The sequence below is a fragment of the Salvelinus alpinus genome, chromosome 29 (assembly GCF_045679555.1).
Source record: "Salvelinus alpinus chromosome 29, SLU_Salpinus.1, whole genome shotgun sequence".
Lineage (NCBI taxonomy): Eukaryota > Metazoa > Chordata > Actinopteri > Salmoniformes > Salmonidae > Salvelinus > Salvelinus alpinus.
Window position 1 is genome coordinate 31,381,279 of NC_092114.1, and position 15,306 is coordinate 31,396,584.

At 41.9% G+C, this 15,306-nt stretch overlaps 1 protein-coding gene across 6 annotated transcripts in view; it reads left to right on the top strand.

The window, feature by feature from the left end:
- The first annotated feature begins 823 nt into the window (after window positions 1–823).
- The window catches only part of phactr4a (phosphatase and actin regulator 4a), a 40,330-nt gene continuing 25,847 nt past the window's right edge, over window positions 824–15,306 (top strand). Inside the window, exons 1-3 of one of the 6 annotated variants that reach the window (XM_071373571.1) lie at window positions 824–1,131; window positions 5,678–5,761; window positions 11,365–11,409. In XM_071373571.1, the coding sequence (XP_071229672.1) occupies window positions 11,397–11,409 (13 nt within the window). In that variant the 5' untranslated portion in view covers window positions 824–1,131; window positions 5,678–5,761; window positions 11,365–11,396. Of the gene's footprint in view, window positions 1,132–2,980; window positions 3,136–5,677; window positions 5,766–10,886; window positions 10,980–11,150; window positions 11,189–11,364; window positions 11,410–15,306 lie in introns of those variants that run through there. The other 5 variants (XM_071373573.1, XM_071373572.1, XM_071373574.1 and 2 more) reach the window with 5 other exon arrangements.

Consider the following 15,306-nt stretch of genomic DNA (forward strand, 5'->3'; position numbering starts at 1 on the left):
CCCTATATAGTGCACTACTTTTGAGCAGGACTGTCCTTCCCGCTCTCCCTCGTTTCCCTGTCAGATCGTGCTGGTATTTCTAAATAATCCAGTAGGTGACAGCCCAAGTAAAGTGTGGCTTTATCTCTACCCTGCAATTTCACATAATGACCAGCAGAGATCAGAGTACTCACATTTTTGACAACTGAAAAACAAGCATTTTAGCTTCGACAATGCAATCATATCACATTAAGATAACTTTATTGATCAATTGCACACAAGGTCCAACCGAAATTTTACTTCCGCTTTTAACACTACCCCCTCCGAAAGACACACATACATACATAGGATTTTGGAGAGGCATGGGTGGTTTAAGTGCCTTGCTCACGGGCACAATGAACGTGGGCAGACCCGCGAGCAACTGCGCCCTCATGATGATTTAAGATTTTTTTGTGGCCCTCAAAGTTGCCCATCTATCGCTTGTTAGGATAGGCCTATCATCATACAGTCATCTATGATTTTGAAATCAACTTCAGTTATTTGGAGATGGGAAGGGATATTATTTTCAGGGGTCCAGCGAACACTAACAATGCCCATCAGACAGTCAAACAAACATTTTGTTGTGTCAAACTTTACGTGACATTTCATTACCACTCCATCCTCGGAGAGGCCGCATTGTTTGTATGGGCTAGCTAAACATTTCTACACTCGATGTATACGTTTGTTTCCCGTATTTAAGCAGTTCATTCTTTCTTTTGATTCTCTAAATGTTTGGAACGCACTCTATCTACAATAGTAGGCCGCAAAAAAACAAATAACCTACAGTTTACGTCACTGCAAAGGTGGAGCGCCTCATTTGACATCTTCAGTGCGCATGTGCAGACTCACTAATCTCTGTCCACTTTCAACAGCGATTTCTGGGCTCAGTATTCAAATAGGTAGCTAGCTACTACGTAAGTTAATATCTATCTAAGCAGTCTATGTACAAATGAAAATGTATAGACTATAGTAACCTGATATTAGATGTTGCTGTAGTTTTGATACTTTAGGTAGCTAAATTAGCTGGTTATTTTTTTAATAACTAGTTCCGGCTTTGTAGCTAACACGGGGATTTAGGTCGAGCGACCCAGCTTTTGGAGCAATATTTCAAAGGTAAGTGCATAGCTAACTATCATATCTTATTTTTCAAGATGCATAACTCTCACTGAGAACATGCATTATTGTGTTCATTGTTAGGTCAGGAAAGTTGTTGACTGGTTAGCGAATAGCTAGTCATTCAGACATTAGCCGGAACTCTGAAAACTACTATAGCCACCTGTTGCTTTCTTGCGTCAGCTATTTTGCTTGTAAGCTCCAGTACTTTAACTATAGTAGTCTATCATATCACATACTTTTTGTGTATCAACATGCTAGCTAGCCTTTTCATTAACGTTATAGTTAAGGTCAATCTTTATTCTGTCTGACTAAGTGTTCTTATAGCAAACCAGCTACAGTAACTATATGATACATTAGTGCAACTAGCTAGCTGGCTATCCAGTCAGGTGCAGTGCACAACCCCATTTTCCATAACATAACTCGTTTACCGATTATTTTGTGCCACTATAACGTTAATGACACAGCCAACATTTTGACGACTAAATACTAAGTTGATGGTAAGTTAGTTAGCGCATTAGTTATTTCTGCTTGATGATAGACCCAGTCAGTGCCCTGCTCTGGTTTGCCCACCTGTAATGCCAAGTGCCAAAACAACAATATCATGTACATAATTTTAGGTTATTGAAGGCTGAATAGACTTGACTTTTACCACAATTTCACACTATATTTCCATCTGTATGCCATCAAATAGGCATACAAGTAGTTTAGCACACACACACAAGTGCCCACAAGGCAGTTTTAAATGGGCTAGGTCTATTTTGTCTACTACAGTCATCAGTTGGATTGTTTTCAGGACATTGTGTATCATCATGTCAGCAAAAAACAGATGAAGCCATTGTTTACAGATGGCTCATTTCTGGGGTCCTTGATCAACCAAACCTAAACTATTAGTTTTCACCAAAATAACGTTTAATGTCGAGGCATATCTAATATCTCTTGGAACAATACGTACGATTCACCCCCCTACTATTTCGTGAACTAACACTCACACTTGACTTTGCTGATAGGAAGTACATTTTAACTCAAAGTAACTATGACTGACATGTGGTTGTCCCACCTAGCTATTTTAAGATGAAAATACACTCACTGTAAGTCGCTATGGATAAGAGTGTCTACTAAATGACTAAAATGTAAATGTCAGGTTGAATGTGTCTTTCGCTATCAAAGAAGTGTTTAAAACCCATTTGTATCCAGGGTCTCTTGGAAGTGGGTGATTACATGGTAGCTTACACTCGCGTGGTCTAGACTCCACTACAATGGCAGCCCACAGGTAGAAAATGGGAGACTTCCTAAATAAAACTTATTTGAAATGCTTATTTGATAGCGAAGGACACATTCAACATGCCAAATCGTAAGTATTGTTCCTAGAGATATTGGAAATACCTCTGTTGATGGGAAACTTTATTTTGGTGAACCAGAGTAGTTTAGGTTTGGTTGATCAAGGATGCCAGGCTGTAAACAATGGCTCGTTGCAGGACGAAGCAAATAGTAATAACCCTTTGAGTTAAGCTCTTTTTCACAAGCCCCATCTAGATGAACTACAATTTAGTTTCACTGTGTTACAAATACTCGCATCTTGAGCAAAGTCTCATTCAACATTATTAGTTTCTCCAGTTTAATTACCCTGTGCCTCGTTCAGTTTGATCTCTCTGGTTTCATTACGGTTGTGATTTGACTTGGTTACACACGCAGTCTCTTTTCATGTAAAACATAAGATTAGTTGACTGTCATGTTGCTGGGCGTTTTAGTTTCCACTCATTTAGAGAGTAGAGGAGCAAATACCTCTCAGGAATTCCCTTACAGCAATTTCTGCTTGTTCCAACAAGTGTCAAGTGCCTTCAGTGCTGACTGGAGGTGGTAAACAGCTCTGTAGAATAGGATACCTCGGGGTTTGTCTGAGTTGTCCGGTTCTTCTAGAGAGAAGATGAAAGAAAGGGATTGTTTTACTACAGTTTTATCAGATCGAGATACTCAATTGCATGCAAGTCAGTCGTTTTAAAGGTAAGGCTATTGTTTCACTTTGTTTTATATAGGCTGCTTTAACACTTCACTGCAAAAGGTGATGGAAATCTGTAGTCTGGGTTCAAGTCCATGGTTTTAGTGAGGAGGTTGTAATGTAATTTATCTGAACAGAAATGATAGATTTCTTCACTTTCCAATTCAGCACATCGTCACATCCATGCTACCTGATTAATAGGCCTATGTGTAGTTAATTAGGGCCTATTTGTTTCCAATGGAAAGTTAATGATATGTGGTTAATTATTGTTTTAGACTTTTAAATGGTTACTGCTCTGCTGTCAGTTGGCTATATGAATAAATTATACCAAGCCCCCCCCCCCCCAACTTTGTGTGTGGACATGGCCAGTGCTGCAGAATGAACCCGACACAATGGGTGATTGTACCCACCCAGCTCATTCAAGCTCTTCCCGGGCTTGCAGCATTATGCTCTGCTCTAGGAACTAGCCGTTAATAAGATGTCAGGGAGCACAGAATAAGCTGCACTGGTTGTTGCTCTCTACAATATTTATGAACGCTGTCTCACAATGAAAATTGAGAGCAGCTGATTTAGCACCAGAAGTTATTTTATGTATGCATTTTTAGCCTGATGTAGGTGTTTTATTGCATCAGTTCAGTTTGAGAAGTTACTTTTCAAATGACACGTACAGGTGGCATTACTAATCTATAGCCTAATAAGTAAAACATAAAAAATTAGGTAGGTGCTTATATTTGTTAGATCTCACATGTACAAGTGTGTATTAAACACGTGTGAATTGTAAATGTGTTTTTTGCATATCGTAACTCCCCTGAGACACCCTCGGATAGTAGGGTCATGGCCAGGGTCTGGCATTATCAATGGCAATCCTGACGCAATTAGGGTTAGGTGCCTTGTTCAAGGGCACATTGGGAGATTTTTTACCTTAATGGCTCAGGGATTTGAACTAGCAACCTTTCAATTACTGGCCCATGCTCTAACCTGTCGCCCATGTAGGCAATGTGTGTATGTAATTGGCACAGTCGCTGGAGCACCCACACAGTCACACACACACTTTAATTTTGATGAAAGTACCCAAAATCTCATGGCTGAGAGATTGTAATATAATTTTTCTGAACAGAAATGATAGATTTCTTCACTTTCCAATTCAGCACATCGTCACATCCATGCTACCTGATTAATAGGCCTACATGTAGGTAATAAAATTAAAAAAAACAAGATTCAACGTTGTCCAAGTAATTGATCGTATTAAAAAAAACACCACTCGCAACTTCAAGGAGAAACACAGAAACCTTACCAAACCTGAAAATCTGGTTTCCTTCACCTGTCACTTTATTCCTTTTTATGTCAGGTTCTGGTGTCCTGATGCAGTACTCTAAAACTGTCTAACAACCACCTAAACATACCAATAAGCACAGAGAGATGGGTCATTACCTGCTCTGCTCGCCATTTGAAGTTAAATGGCGCTAGACCGAGGTGTGTGTGAGACTATCTGTTGCTTGTTCAAGTGTTCAGGCCAGGACCTTTTGTTGTGCATTATGGAGGCCTAGTCTAACCTCTACTTTACTCTCTGATTGGCCACACAAAGCAGCAGCAGCCAGGTGAACATTAACTCTCCATTTTGTTTGCCTTTCCTGCCTGCCCATAACTAGTCATTTGTTGCTTTTTAAAAGCTAGCCTAGTCTACCTCTCTTCAGATCTGCATGGGAGTTGAAGTAGTCTATGAGCTAGGCCCTAATGCACAGCTTGGAATTTTGAGTATGGAACTGAGTGAAGCACAGATCTTTCTCTCTCGTGAATAATTTGTGGGCAACCTCACGTTGGCTTTACTCGGGCATCCATGAGAAGGTCAAAGGCATTGGCTATATACATGTAGGCCTATAAGAAATAGTCTACTGATTATGCCATTCAATATGAGCAAGCATAATGACCAGGCAGATACTTGGCAAGCTCTGTCTAGTTCCACATGTGCCTGAGCCTAATGCCCTGGCAGTGGGGATTAGTTAGGCTAATTTAAGTGGTGTACAGAGTGGCGTACAGACGTACATTGCTACTGCCGTGGGGAATGACATCACGTGTGTCTGTTTCTGTGTCAGTGTCTACTCACTGCAGTGACATTGCCAAACCGGTTAGACAGAGCAAAGCTGACCATGCGTGAGATTGTTGCAGCTGAAACAGGACGGCCTAGCCTATGTTCTGACTGTTCTAATGGTTATTTACATCTCCAACGTGCAGCAGCTACGTTAGTGTTTAGGTTCAGCCGTTCAAGCGGTGTGTTTTTCATGTTGTCACTTGTCAAGTTGAAGTTGTCATGATGTGTCTGGATGTATTAGTCCCTAGTGGCCGTCCCTGTCCTTCTCCTTGGTAGAGATATTGATCTGTATGTGTTTTATCGGCCCCAGAGGGCTTCAGTGTTGTCAGCACTCTCTAGTACAGTACAATACAAATCTGCAGTAGTAGTCACACCTCAACAGTCTGTCAGGCTGTTTTCCATGAGGAGTATGTTATTTTGTTTGACCTTCACTGACTTTGTTTTTCTCTTTTTTATAGGAATAATTCAAGTCCTTCACAGAAGTCAGGAATCCCAGACACTACTACTGACTGGGGACGTTACAAGGCCTATGGTCTTTTGAAGTGAGTAAGTAACCTAGCTGTTGGCCCAGAACTGGCTCTACTTAGTCCAAGTCATGCTCACTGGCCACCTTGCCAGGGCTGTTACCTTCTGATTGATACAGTGGTTCCTCCTTTAACACCCCCGCTTCATTGATTTTCCTCATTTTGATACGAGGGGGTATATAAGCCAACCCGACTTGCGGGAGGTGTGTGCACACTACAGTCAGATATTCTCAAATGAAAACTCACTCGATCACGCCCAGCGGTATCACCGAGGCTTTTCTACTTTACATACTGTGCATCAGTAGATAAAAGTTGCGAGGTTACGCCACGGGACTTGGAGGTAATATGTGGTTTAGTACGGTACCCTGCGTCACTACTTTATTGCTCCAGACCAGCACAAGGGGGAGTTAGAGCACTGATTATGCTTTTGGGTCCTACTGTGTCTCTAACTGACAATGAATGGGCGGCATAAACCTAAATAGAAACTGATAATTGTGCTCGACTTCAGTATTACTTACTAAAATGTTACACTAGGGTTTTTATTTTATTTTGTTAGGATTATTTTGCTCATACGGTAGTACTCTATGCCACTCCCGCCCGGTCACGTTGTACAGCGCCTGAGTGGCATAATGGTCTAAGACACTGCATAGCCGTGCAAGCTATGTGTTGCTTTACCACTCTCCATCACTGATGTGGAGTACACCTCCGCTTGTATGTTTTGTGCAGAGGGGGGCAACTCCCGTCTTTGTTTATTCACTGTTCTAAGCAGGCTAGTCTATGCAATCAACTTGTCTGCCATGGAAATTGATGTGAAGTTGTCCGTGGTCACATTTCTGCCTTTGCCCATGTAAGGCTCCCCGAGTCTCAAAACCACAGTCTCGGACAGTTGCTCACCCGCTGGCCTTGTCTCATCTTTCCCCAGATATGGAAAGCCATTGAGCAAGTACTTGGTTTTCGACACTGGCGGCTAACCAACATTTTACTGAAGTCACATGCACCATTATCAGTTTCTATCTGGTTTCTAGCGCCCATTCATTGATGACAGAATAGCCTATTTTAATTGTACGATTATTATGTTACTAGTTTTTGCTTATAGTAGCCAGAACAATGCTGCTGCGTGAGTGGTCATGTGCCTAATGCATGGACAACACGGATATTCTTGGAAAAAGTGGCATTTGGACCTCTTGAATTTGGAGTTATTTGACTAAGGTAAGTGTCATAGAAACTGCAGAATATTCTCTTTCAGATACTATATAGAAATGTGACTGAAGGAGGATTTGATAAAGCAATGCTCCTTTCCCCGCATCTGTCAATTACAAGATGCGCCCTTCTCTTCATGTACAATTTGACAATTGATATGCTTAATGTTGTCACTCATCAGGTTATTGTCGATTTAATCTTGTCTATAGGTTAACTCTATTATGTGAAATTGGTTTTGGTGTAGTTTCGATGTGCAGGTTGACTGGCATCATTTGTTTCCCCCTCATCAACTTGGCTAGAGTCAAGGATGTTTTTTATTATTCTAAAGGCCTTCTGCAACACATGGCATGTTTTCATTTCCCTTACAATAAATTAAATTAGTAATAGTTACAGTAAATAAAACAGTTCTGTAACAGCTTCTTTTTACAATGTAAAACGTCAGAGAATGGTATCAACCTGCAAGGTGTGCCATCAAATTATTAAAATGAGCGCCAACGCTGATAAATAGGCAGCACAAACTCATCATCACACTGTTGTTCACACTACTCATCATCATCACACTACTAGAGTCCTAATTTAAATTATATTGTGAAGTAACTTACACAATTATCGCCCATTTGCCACTCATTAAGTGGGCTGGCATCATTTGCTTTGCTAGATAGACAAGGATATGTTTTGCATTATTCTAAAGGCCTACTGCAATATGTAGCATGTTTTTGTTTCCATTACAATACATTTGATTAGTTATAGTAAATAAAACTGTCCCATAACCGCTTCTTTTTACAAATTTAATCATAAAAGAGAATGGTATCAACCCGCAAGGTATGCGGTCAAAGGATTTACTGCTGATTTTAATAGGCATAACACAAACTCATTGTGTTTCTAAATTAAATCAACCGCTTTACCCTCCTTATTCAGTTAGGCCTAATTTAAATGCAATTGTGAAGTAAGGTGCACAATTATCCATTTGTCATTCATTCAGTGAAGAGTGAGAGACTGCATTATTGCCTGGCTGGGTTCCAAAGTCCTACAGCACATTGTGTTGGCTGATTTTAAGTTAGGAATAGGTGTGAGGAAAAACAGGTAAAAAGGCTATAAAGTACTTTTCAGTGTGTGATTTTCAACTCTGACAAATGAGCAGTGTAAAATACAAACCTTTTTAAGGAAAAGTCAGGGAAGGAGCAGGTCATAGCTTTTTTGTGGGCTGATAATTAAAATCATAATGTGGCCTACGGCAGTTCAAGTGTTAAGAACTGGGGAGTTTTTCAGGATAAAAAATAAATGTTATTGACCTAAGCGCAGGCAAAATCGTAGAGGAGAACCTGGTTCAGTTTGCTTTCCACGAGACACTGTGAGATTTAATTCACCTTTCAGCAGACTATAACCTAAAACACAAGGCCAAATCTACACTGGAGTTGCTTACCAATAAGACGGGGAATGTTCCTGAGTCGCCATGTTAAATTTTTTGTCTAAAATCTGGCAAGACCTGAGAATGGTTGTCTTTTACTTTAAATTTTTTTTAACTAGGCAAGTCAGTTAAGAACAAATTCTTATATACAATGAGAGCATTCACCGGCCAAACTCGGACGACGCTGGGCCATTTTTGCGCCGCCCTATGGTACTCCCAATCACGTCCGGTTGTGAAAAAGCCTGAATACGAACCAGGGTATCTGTAGTGACGCCTCAAGCACTGAGATGCAGTGTCTTAGACCGCTGCGCCACTCGGGAGCCCCAGTCTTGCAATGATCAACAACCAATTTGACAGAGCTTGAAGAATAATGGACAAAGGTTTCACAATCCAGGTGTGGAAAGCTCCAAAGGTAATTCTAAATTGTGTTGACTCAGAGGGTTACCTATCTAATCAAGAAACACTATTTTTTACTTACTTTTTTATATTTTTTTTAACAAATGTTCAAATTTTTCTTCCACTTTGACATTGGAGTATTTTGTGTACATTGTAAAAATAAAAATATATAAAGACTATTAAATCCATTTTAATCCCACTTTGTAACACAACAAATTAAAAAAAGTCCCGGGGTGTGAATACTTACCGGCAGGCACTGTATTTCTATCTGGACGTTCCGCAACGTTTTGAATAGCTGAACGCAACCCTACCTTGTTTCTGCTCAGGTTAGTCACGTGGGCAGCAGGGAGAGAATCTGTTTATTTTGGTCAGGGGACTTTGTTCAGGGACTACTACATTCCAAAGTGCTGTACCTACCACTAACCGCCCTACCCATTTCCTGCTACGATATTCCAGGGCCACACCTACTCCACACAAATCACAAGCTGGGTGAACACAGCATTCTGTGTTGCTGCATTGACTGTTCAATTCTGTAGTGATCTTCATGGGATTGGCCCTTTGTGGTAATCAACTTTGTCAAGTCCTGATCCAGCCCTGGGTCTGGTTGCATCTGCGTCAATGAACAAACACTCCCACTGACTGTTTCTCTCTCAGTTCAAAGAGCTGCTCTGAGCTTCCCTGTATACCCTGTAAAGCTGTCCTTAGCTGTGATTACAGGAAAGGTATCTGATCACTTGAAGAGGTGATTGTTCCTGCGGGCCATATACAGACGTAGGCTTCCATTTAATATAATAAGTCACCGGCTACACTTGGCCTGTCCCATTGTCCAGAATAGAGAGTAACATAACTAACTGGTGCTTTGTTTATACATTGTTTGTCATGTAATAGGCTGTAATAAAGAACCCTACGTGATATTGCCTCCACATGTCAAAATCAAATTGTATTAGTCACATGCGCCGAATAAAACAGGTGTAGACCTTACAGTGAAATGCTTACTAACCAACAATGCAGTTAAACCGATAAGAAATAAAAGTAACAAGTAATTAAAGCGCAGCAGTAAAATAACAATCGCAAGACTATATATATATACAGGGGGGTACCGGTACAGAGTCAATGTGCGGGGGCACTAGTTAGTTGAGGTAATATGTACATGTAGGTAGAGTTATTAAAGTGACTATGCATAGATGATACGAGTAGCAGCGGTGTAAACGCGTGGGGGGAGGGGGCAATGCAAATAGTCTGGGTAGCCATTTGATTAGGTGTTCAGGAGTCTTATGGCTTGGGGATAGAAGCTGTTTAGAAGCCTCTTGGACCTAGACTTGGCGCTATGGTACCGCTTTCCGTGCGGTAGCAGAGAGAACAGTCTATGACTAGGGTGGCTGGAGACTTAGTCAAGTTTTAGGGCCTTCCTCTGACACTGCCTGGTATAGAGGTCCTGGATGGCAGGAAGCTTGTTTCTGTTAATAAGCGGAAGCTGTGCAGCTGGTACTGTGGTTGTAATTGGCTAACAAACATTTAGGACCTGTGATGCAACCCTGCTTGAATCTGTTTTCTAAAAGCTTGCTTGGAGCACATCAAAAAGACTGGGCAATAGACAAGTCAGCCCCTGACTCCTTTTGGCTGGGTTTTAAAACCCAGGCAGACATTCACACTGACATTGGTTCATTCCTCCATCACCTGGGCCTCCTCCTTCCATATGCTCTTTGATGATTTACACAGTCCCAATCTGAGTCTTAAAGATATTGTGGCTTGTAACACTAAATCTATTTGTTTGGGGGTGGTGAATGGAGGGAGAGGGGGTCTCGGATGGTTGATGGGCAGCTCTCGGGGAATTGTGGGGGAATCTTGGATGGTTGTTGGCCTGGCTGGTTCGGGTCCCTGATTTGACTTGGTGGGAGATCTGTCGACGTGCAGTTGGGCGGGGTGCTTGACCCTGGGTGGGAGTCTGCTAGATGACTTAATGTAAATGTTGAGCAACTTCACTGCAGGTTGTATGTTGTGTTATGGTTTGGTATGTTTGTTTTAAAAACAACTTGCTGCTGTCCCATGTGCCCAGAGTCCAAAATGAATTGTGTGTGTGATTGAACATGGCATTTGTTTCTGTGTCTGAAGTGGAAAGCTCAACATCGATTTCTTCCTGTCTGGTCAGGGTCAATTAACGCAGTGAAAACCACAGGTAGTTAGCAGCCAGTGCAGCCAGAGGATTAAGGGCCATGTTCATAACTTGGGAAGGTGAGAGACTGATTTCTAAACTCGGATAAACCATTTTGAATATGGGGCTAGAGCTATTCATTTTACCGTAACTAAACTGATTCTTCCTGATTGAGGCCTGTCTTAGTCTGTTGGGGAAATGAGAGGAAAGCACCATTTTACTACTCTGTGGCTCCTCTCCCCCTCTTACAGACTGAATGCTAGGCCTGATGGAAAGATGATCTAATAAGGTGTGAATTACTCTTTTTAACCAACACTCTTATATGAGGGATAAGGACATCTGATGATAGTATCCATTGACACACACACAGTCCTCTCATTCGTTTGTGTCTGGTGCCTATTTTATTCTGTTGTTAATTCTACTTCCTCATTTGCTCAGTTTCATCCCTTGTTTTGTCTGACTCAGGAGCTGTTGTCTGCTGTGCTTTGGACTCTGTGATGGCAAATCGGGGTAAGAAAAGTATGATTTCTATGTAGGCCTGTATCCTAGCCTATTCCTTTATGAAAATGGCTTTATTTCTAACATGTCATGCCCTTTTGTGTAAATGGCTTAGGCCTTATTGTCTAGGAAAATTAGATTTTGTAAGGGGTGGTCTTAGTGCAAAAGCTAAGTCAACACATCTGAAAGCCCACAGAAGACTGTTCTAGCTAGTTCTGATAAGTCTCACATGCGACAGTGTTGTGCTTTGGAGATTACTATCAGACATGGTATCAGGAAAGCCGAAAGTGGTGAGTCAACACTAATAGTGTAAAGTGGCTGCGCTGGCGATACTAGGCAGTCCTATCCATTATGTGGTTGGCGCAACGTGACACATAGAGGGGCTACGTTGCACCAACCACATAATGGATAGGACTGCCTAGTATCGCCAGCGCAGCCACTTTACACTATTCAACAGAGCTATTTGATTGGGCCTGTCCCAGAGCACACACCTGTATGGGGCTATCTGATTGGGTATTTCCCCAAGTAGAGGACACGCCTGTAAAGGTTAGGAAACGGCTGTTTTTCTCTACCAGCCCCACACAACCTTGGCTCTAGTCTCTTGTTTCAACCGCTGAAGGACCTCCGTGTGAGTCCATGGAAGAGGACACAGTATCTGGTCCAGACTCTGTAGTTGCTGCCTGTCCTTGTCACAGACCGATCTGTTGTTCTGTCCTTGGATGTATTGTTCTAATCTGTTAATTGATCTATGAAAGGCTCAACAATGGTTGTACGATCGGAGTATAGATGTGAGTAAAATACTGTTTCTGTTGGTGATTTTGATAGTTCTGTTGAATGTTTTTTGTATTATTTTCTGAAACTGTTGAACAATGTCAGTTATTTGTAAGGTGGTTTTATCTGAAAGACTGAATATGATAATTGAATGAGAGAGAGGTGTGACTTGTTTGTACTGTAAGCTGATCCACATCGTGATGGGTAGCGTGTGTGTGTGGCCTCCCTAAGCCAGGCAGTGAAAGATGTGGGGGCTGGTCTAGTGCAGATCTGGGTCCTCATTTATAAAACTGTGCAGAGGATTCACGTCAAATGGTGGCGTGCGGACGAAACAAAGTGCTTACGCACAAAAATATTCTGATTTATAACACAATGTGCACGCATATCCCACGCCGGTTTCCCTTCATAAATTGCGATCAACTCGAAATTTGGAGCGCCTTGTCCCACCCTTTTAACGGCCATAGTTGCCTATAAGTAGTCAGTGAAACGCCCCTAATTAATACTCATCCACACTAACTGCATGACGACAATGATGGCAAGTCCCGACAAAGGCACAAAAAAAATGGAAGTTCTTGTAGTGGAGGTTGAAGCAAGAAAATAAAAAAAAGTGTTTGGTGGACACAGTGTGGGCATTACAAATGCCAAAAAGGCGCTTGTGGCAGATGCTGTGAATGTTGCTGGCTCAGAAGGTCGGATCCTCTCAGAAATGGAAAAAGTGGTCCGGCATAAAAGTGGAGGCCAAAAGGCACATAGCCTTAGACAAAGTGTTTGTGCCACGGAAGGGGGAAAGGGGACACCGGAGCTCAACCCCCTTGATGAGCGACTTGCCGGTGTTATAGGGGAATCCCTCCTGAGTGGAGTAGTGACGGAGGGGGACACAGACAATTCAGGTATGTAATTTAGTTTTCCCTCGTTTTGAAAAGAGTAAACCAAAGTTGTTTTTAAACATTTATTTACACAAACAATTGACATTTTCTATTGTTTTTGGTCGCTGCATGTACCAACGGGGTCAGTGGTGCTGCAGCTGAGCAGGAACTGAGTGCGCCCAGCCTTCACTGCACCTCGTGCGTCACAACCCTACAGTGTCCGTGTCCACACAGATGCAGTCCTGCAAACGCAAAGAGACGCCATCGACGCTATTAACGAGATTGCCAAGGAGTTGAAGGAAATAATAAATGTTGTGTGTGATATTAGCTGTACATTGAAAGAATTACTCAATGAATAATGTTATTTGTTTCCATACCTTGTGTTCTTACAAGCAACGCATCACATCCACACGCTGGCTTATGGCAGCTGCGTTTGGTTCAAACGCCTGGGGATAGGGGTCGTGGTCGGAGCCAACACAACCAACAGCGTCAGGGGGTAAAGTCACGTTCCTTAGCTGTGCCACATTATGTATATCACAGCACACAGACCCCACAATGTCGCAGACCTATTCAGGCTTGTATAAAAGGTTTCCGCCAGGAGTGGAGGCAGTGCCATCTGCCCTTCAGAAGCCCGATGGTGCGCTCCACAACAGCACGTACCTGGCAATGGCGCACATTGTAGTTCCTCTGCGCTCTGTGGGTTGGAGAAAGGGGTGTGCAGCCACCGCTTGAGGGGATATCCACTGCCACCTGCAAGATTTAGTGAATGGGTTAGGCCCTGCAGTAGAGAAATTGCAATTGATTTAGAATTTCTAGATTACTCATCCGTAACTAGAAGCCAGCCATCACGCACAGCTCCGGCCTCAAGTCTGCACCCAATACTGCTGTTTCTCCATATGCATGAGTCATGGGTTGACCCAGGCCACCAAGCCACTACATTAGTCAGTACCATGTCCGCATCACATTTGATTTAGACATTAATGGAATGCGAATGCTTTCGATTTAATGAAAGCTAATTCATTCTCACTTGGTGACCTTATACCAACATGAGTGCAGTTAATAGCACCGAATACATTTGGGAAACTGGACATTGCTGCAAATTGCACCTTTTTTATTTGTCTGTTCACCCACCGTGTAAGGACACTTTTATCTAGAGGTGCATCAATCCAATTATACCTCCTAACACGTCTGGCATAACATGACTAAAGGTAGGTCAGGGATCTCTCAGCCATTCAGCCAATTCCCTTTGAAAAGTGCCGGTTGCCAGAAATCCGAGGGTTGTCGGGACTTGAAGTAGGACAAAATGTTATTATGCTCACTCAGCTGTGCCTCACAAGTATTACAACAAATAATCTATACCAGTGTGATCATATCCCTAACATTTTGAAATATCATTTTATAAATGGTCTGAGAAGAACAACATTGGTAGGGCAATTTCAAGCATAGCCAATATGCAGTGATAATGTATTGGGCTTGCATTTTGACTCAAAGCGATCTTGACTCAGAAAAGGTTGGTGACCACTGGCCTAGAGGAATAGACACACTGTCCACTAGCTGGGACAGATAAGGACAGATCTACTCAACCCTGTCCCTGACTGGCCTCCTCACCCTGGCTGGCTTAGTGGCCCAGCTCAGTATAAATATACCTCACTGATTTGATTAGATACCTGTCTCTTGAACTGTTCTCAATGGAGGTGTTTAAACGTGACTGATTCCCTCCCTGCCAGAGCCGTATAGGGCACTAATGGGGCCTTTTATCTCAATGGTGGTGGTTTTGGCAGTAACTGGAATGTCAGTCAGAGGCAGTAATTAGATATACAGTTGAAGTCTCGAAGTTTACATAGGTTGTTAAAACATTAACTTGTTTTTCAACCACTCCACAAATTTCTTGTTAAATTTGATCGATTATTTAGGTTCTAAAATACCTAAAGCTGGATTAGGAAAGTTGTTTGGACCAAGATTACAGGTAATTTATTAGATAATGTGTAGTCATGTTGGGCGAGTTGGAACCAGTGTTTTTCTGATTCAAACGCGCCAAATAAATTGACATTTTTGGGATATAACGACGAAATTAATCGAACAAAAGGACCATTTTGTGATGTTTCTGGAGAAATTGCAGAGCTACGTCAAATAACATAAATACTCATCATAAACTTTGATGAAAGATACATGTTTTACATAGAATTAAAGATACCCTTGTTCTTAATGCAACCGCTGTGTCAGATTTCAAAAAAACTTTACGGAAAAAGCAAACCATGCAATAATCTGAGAT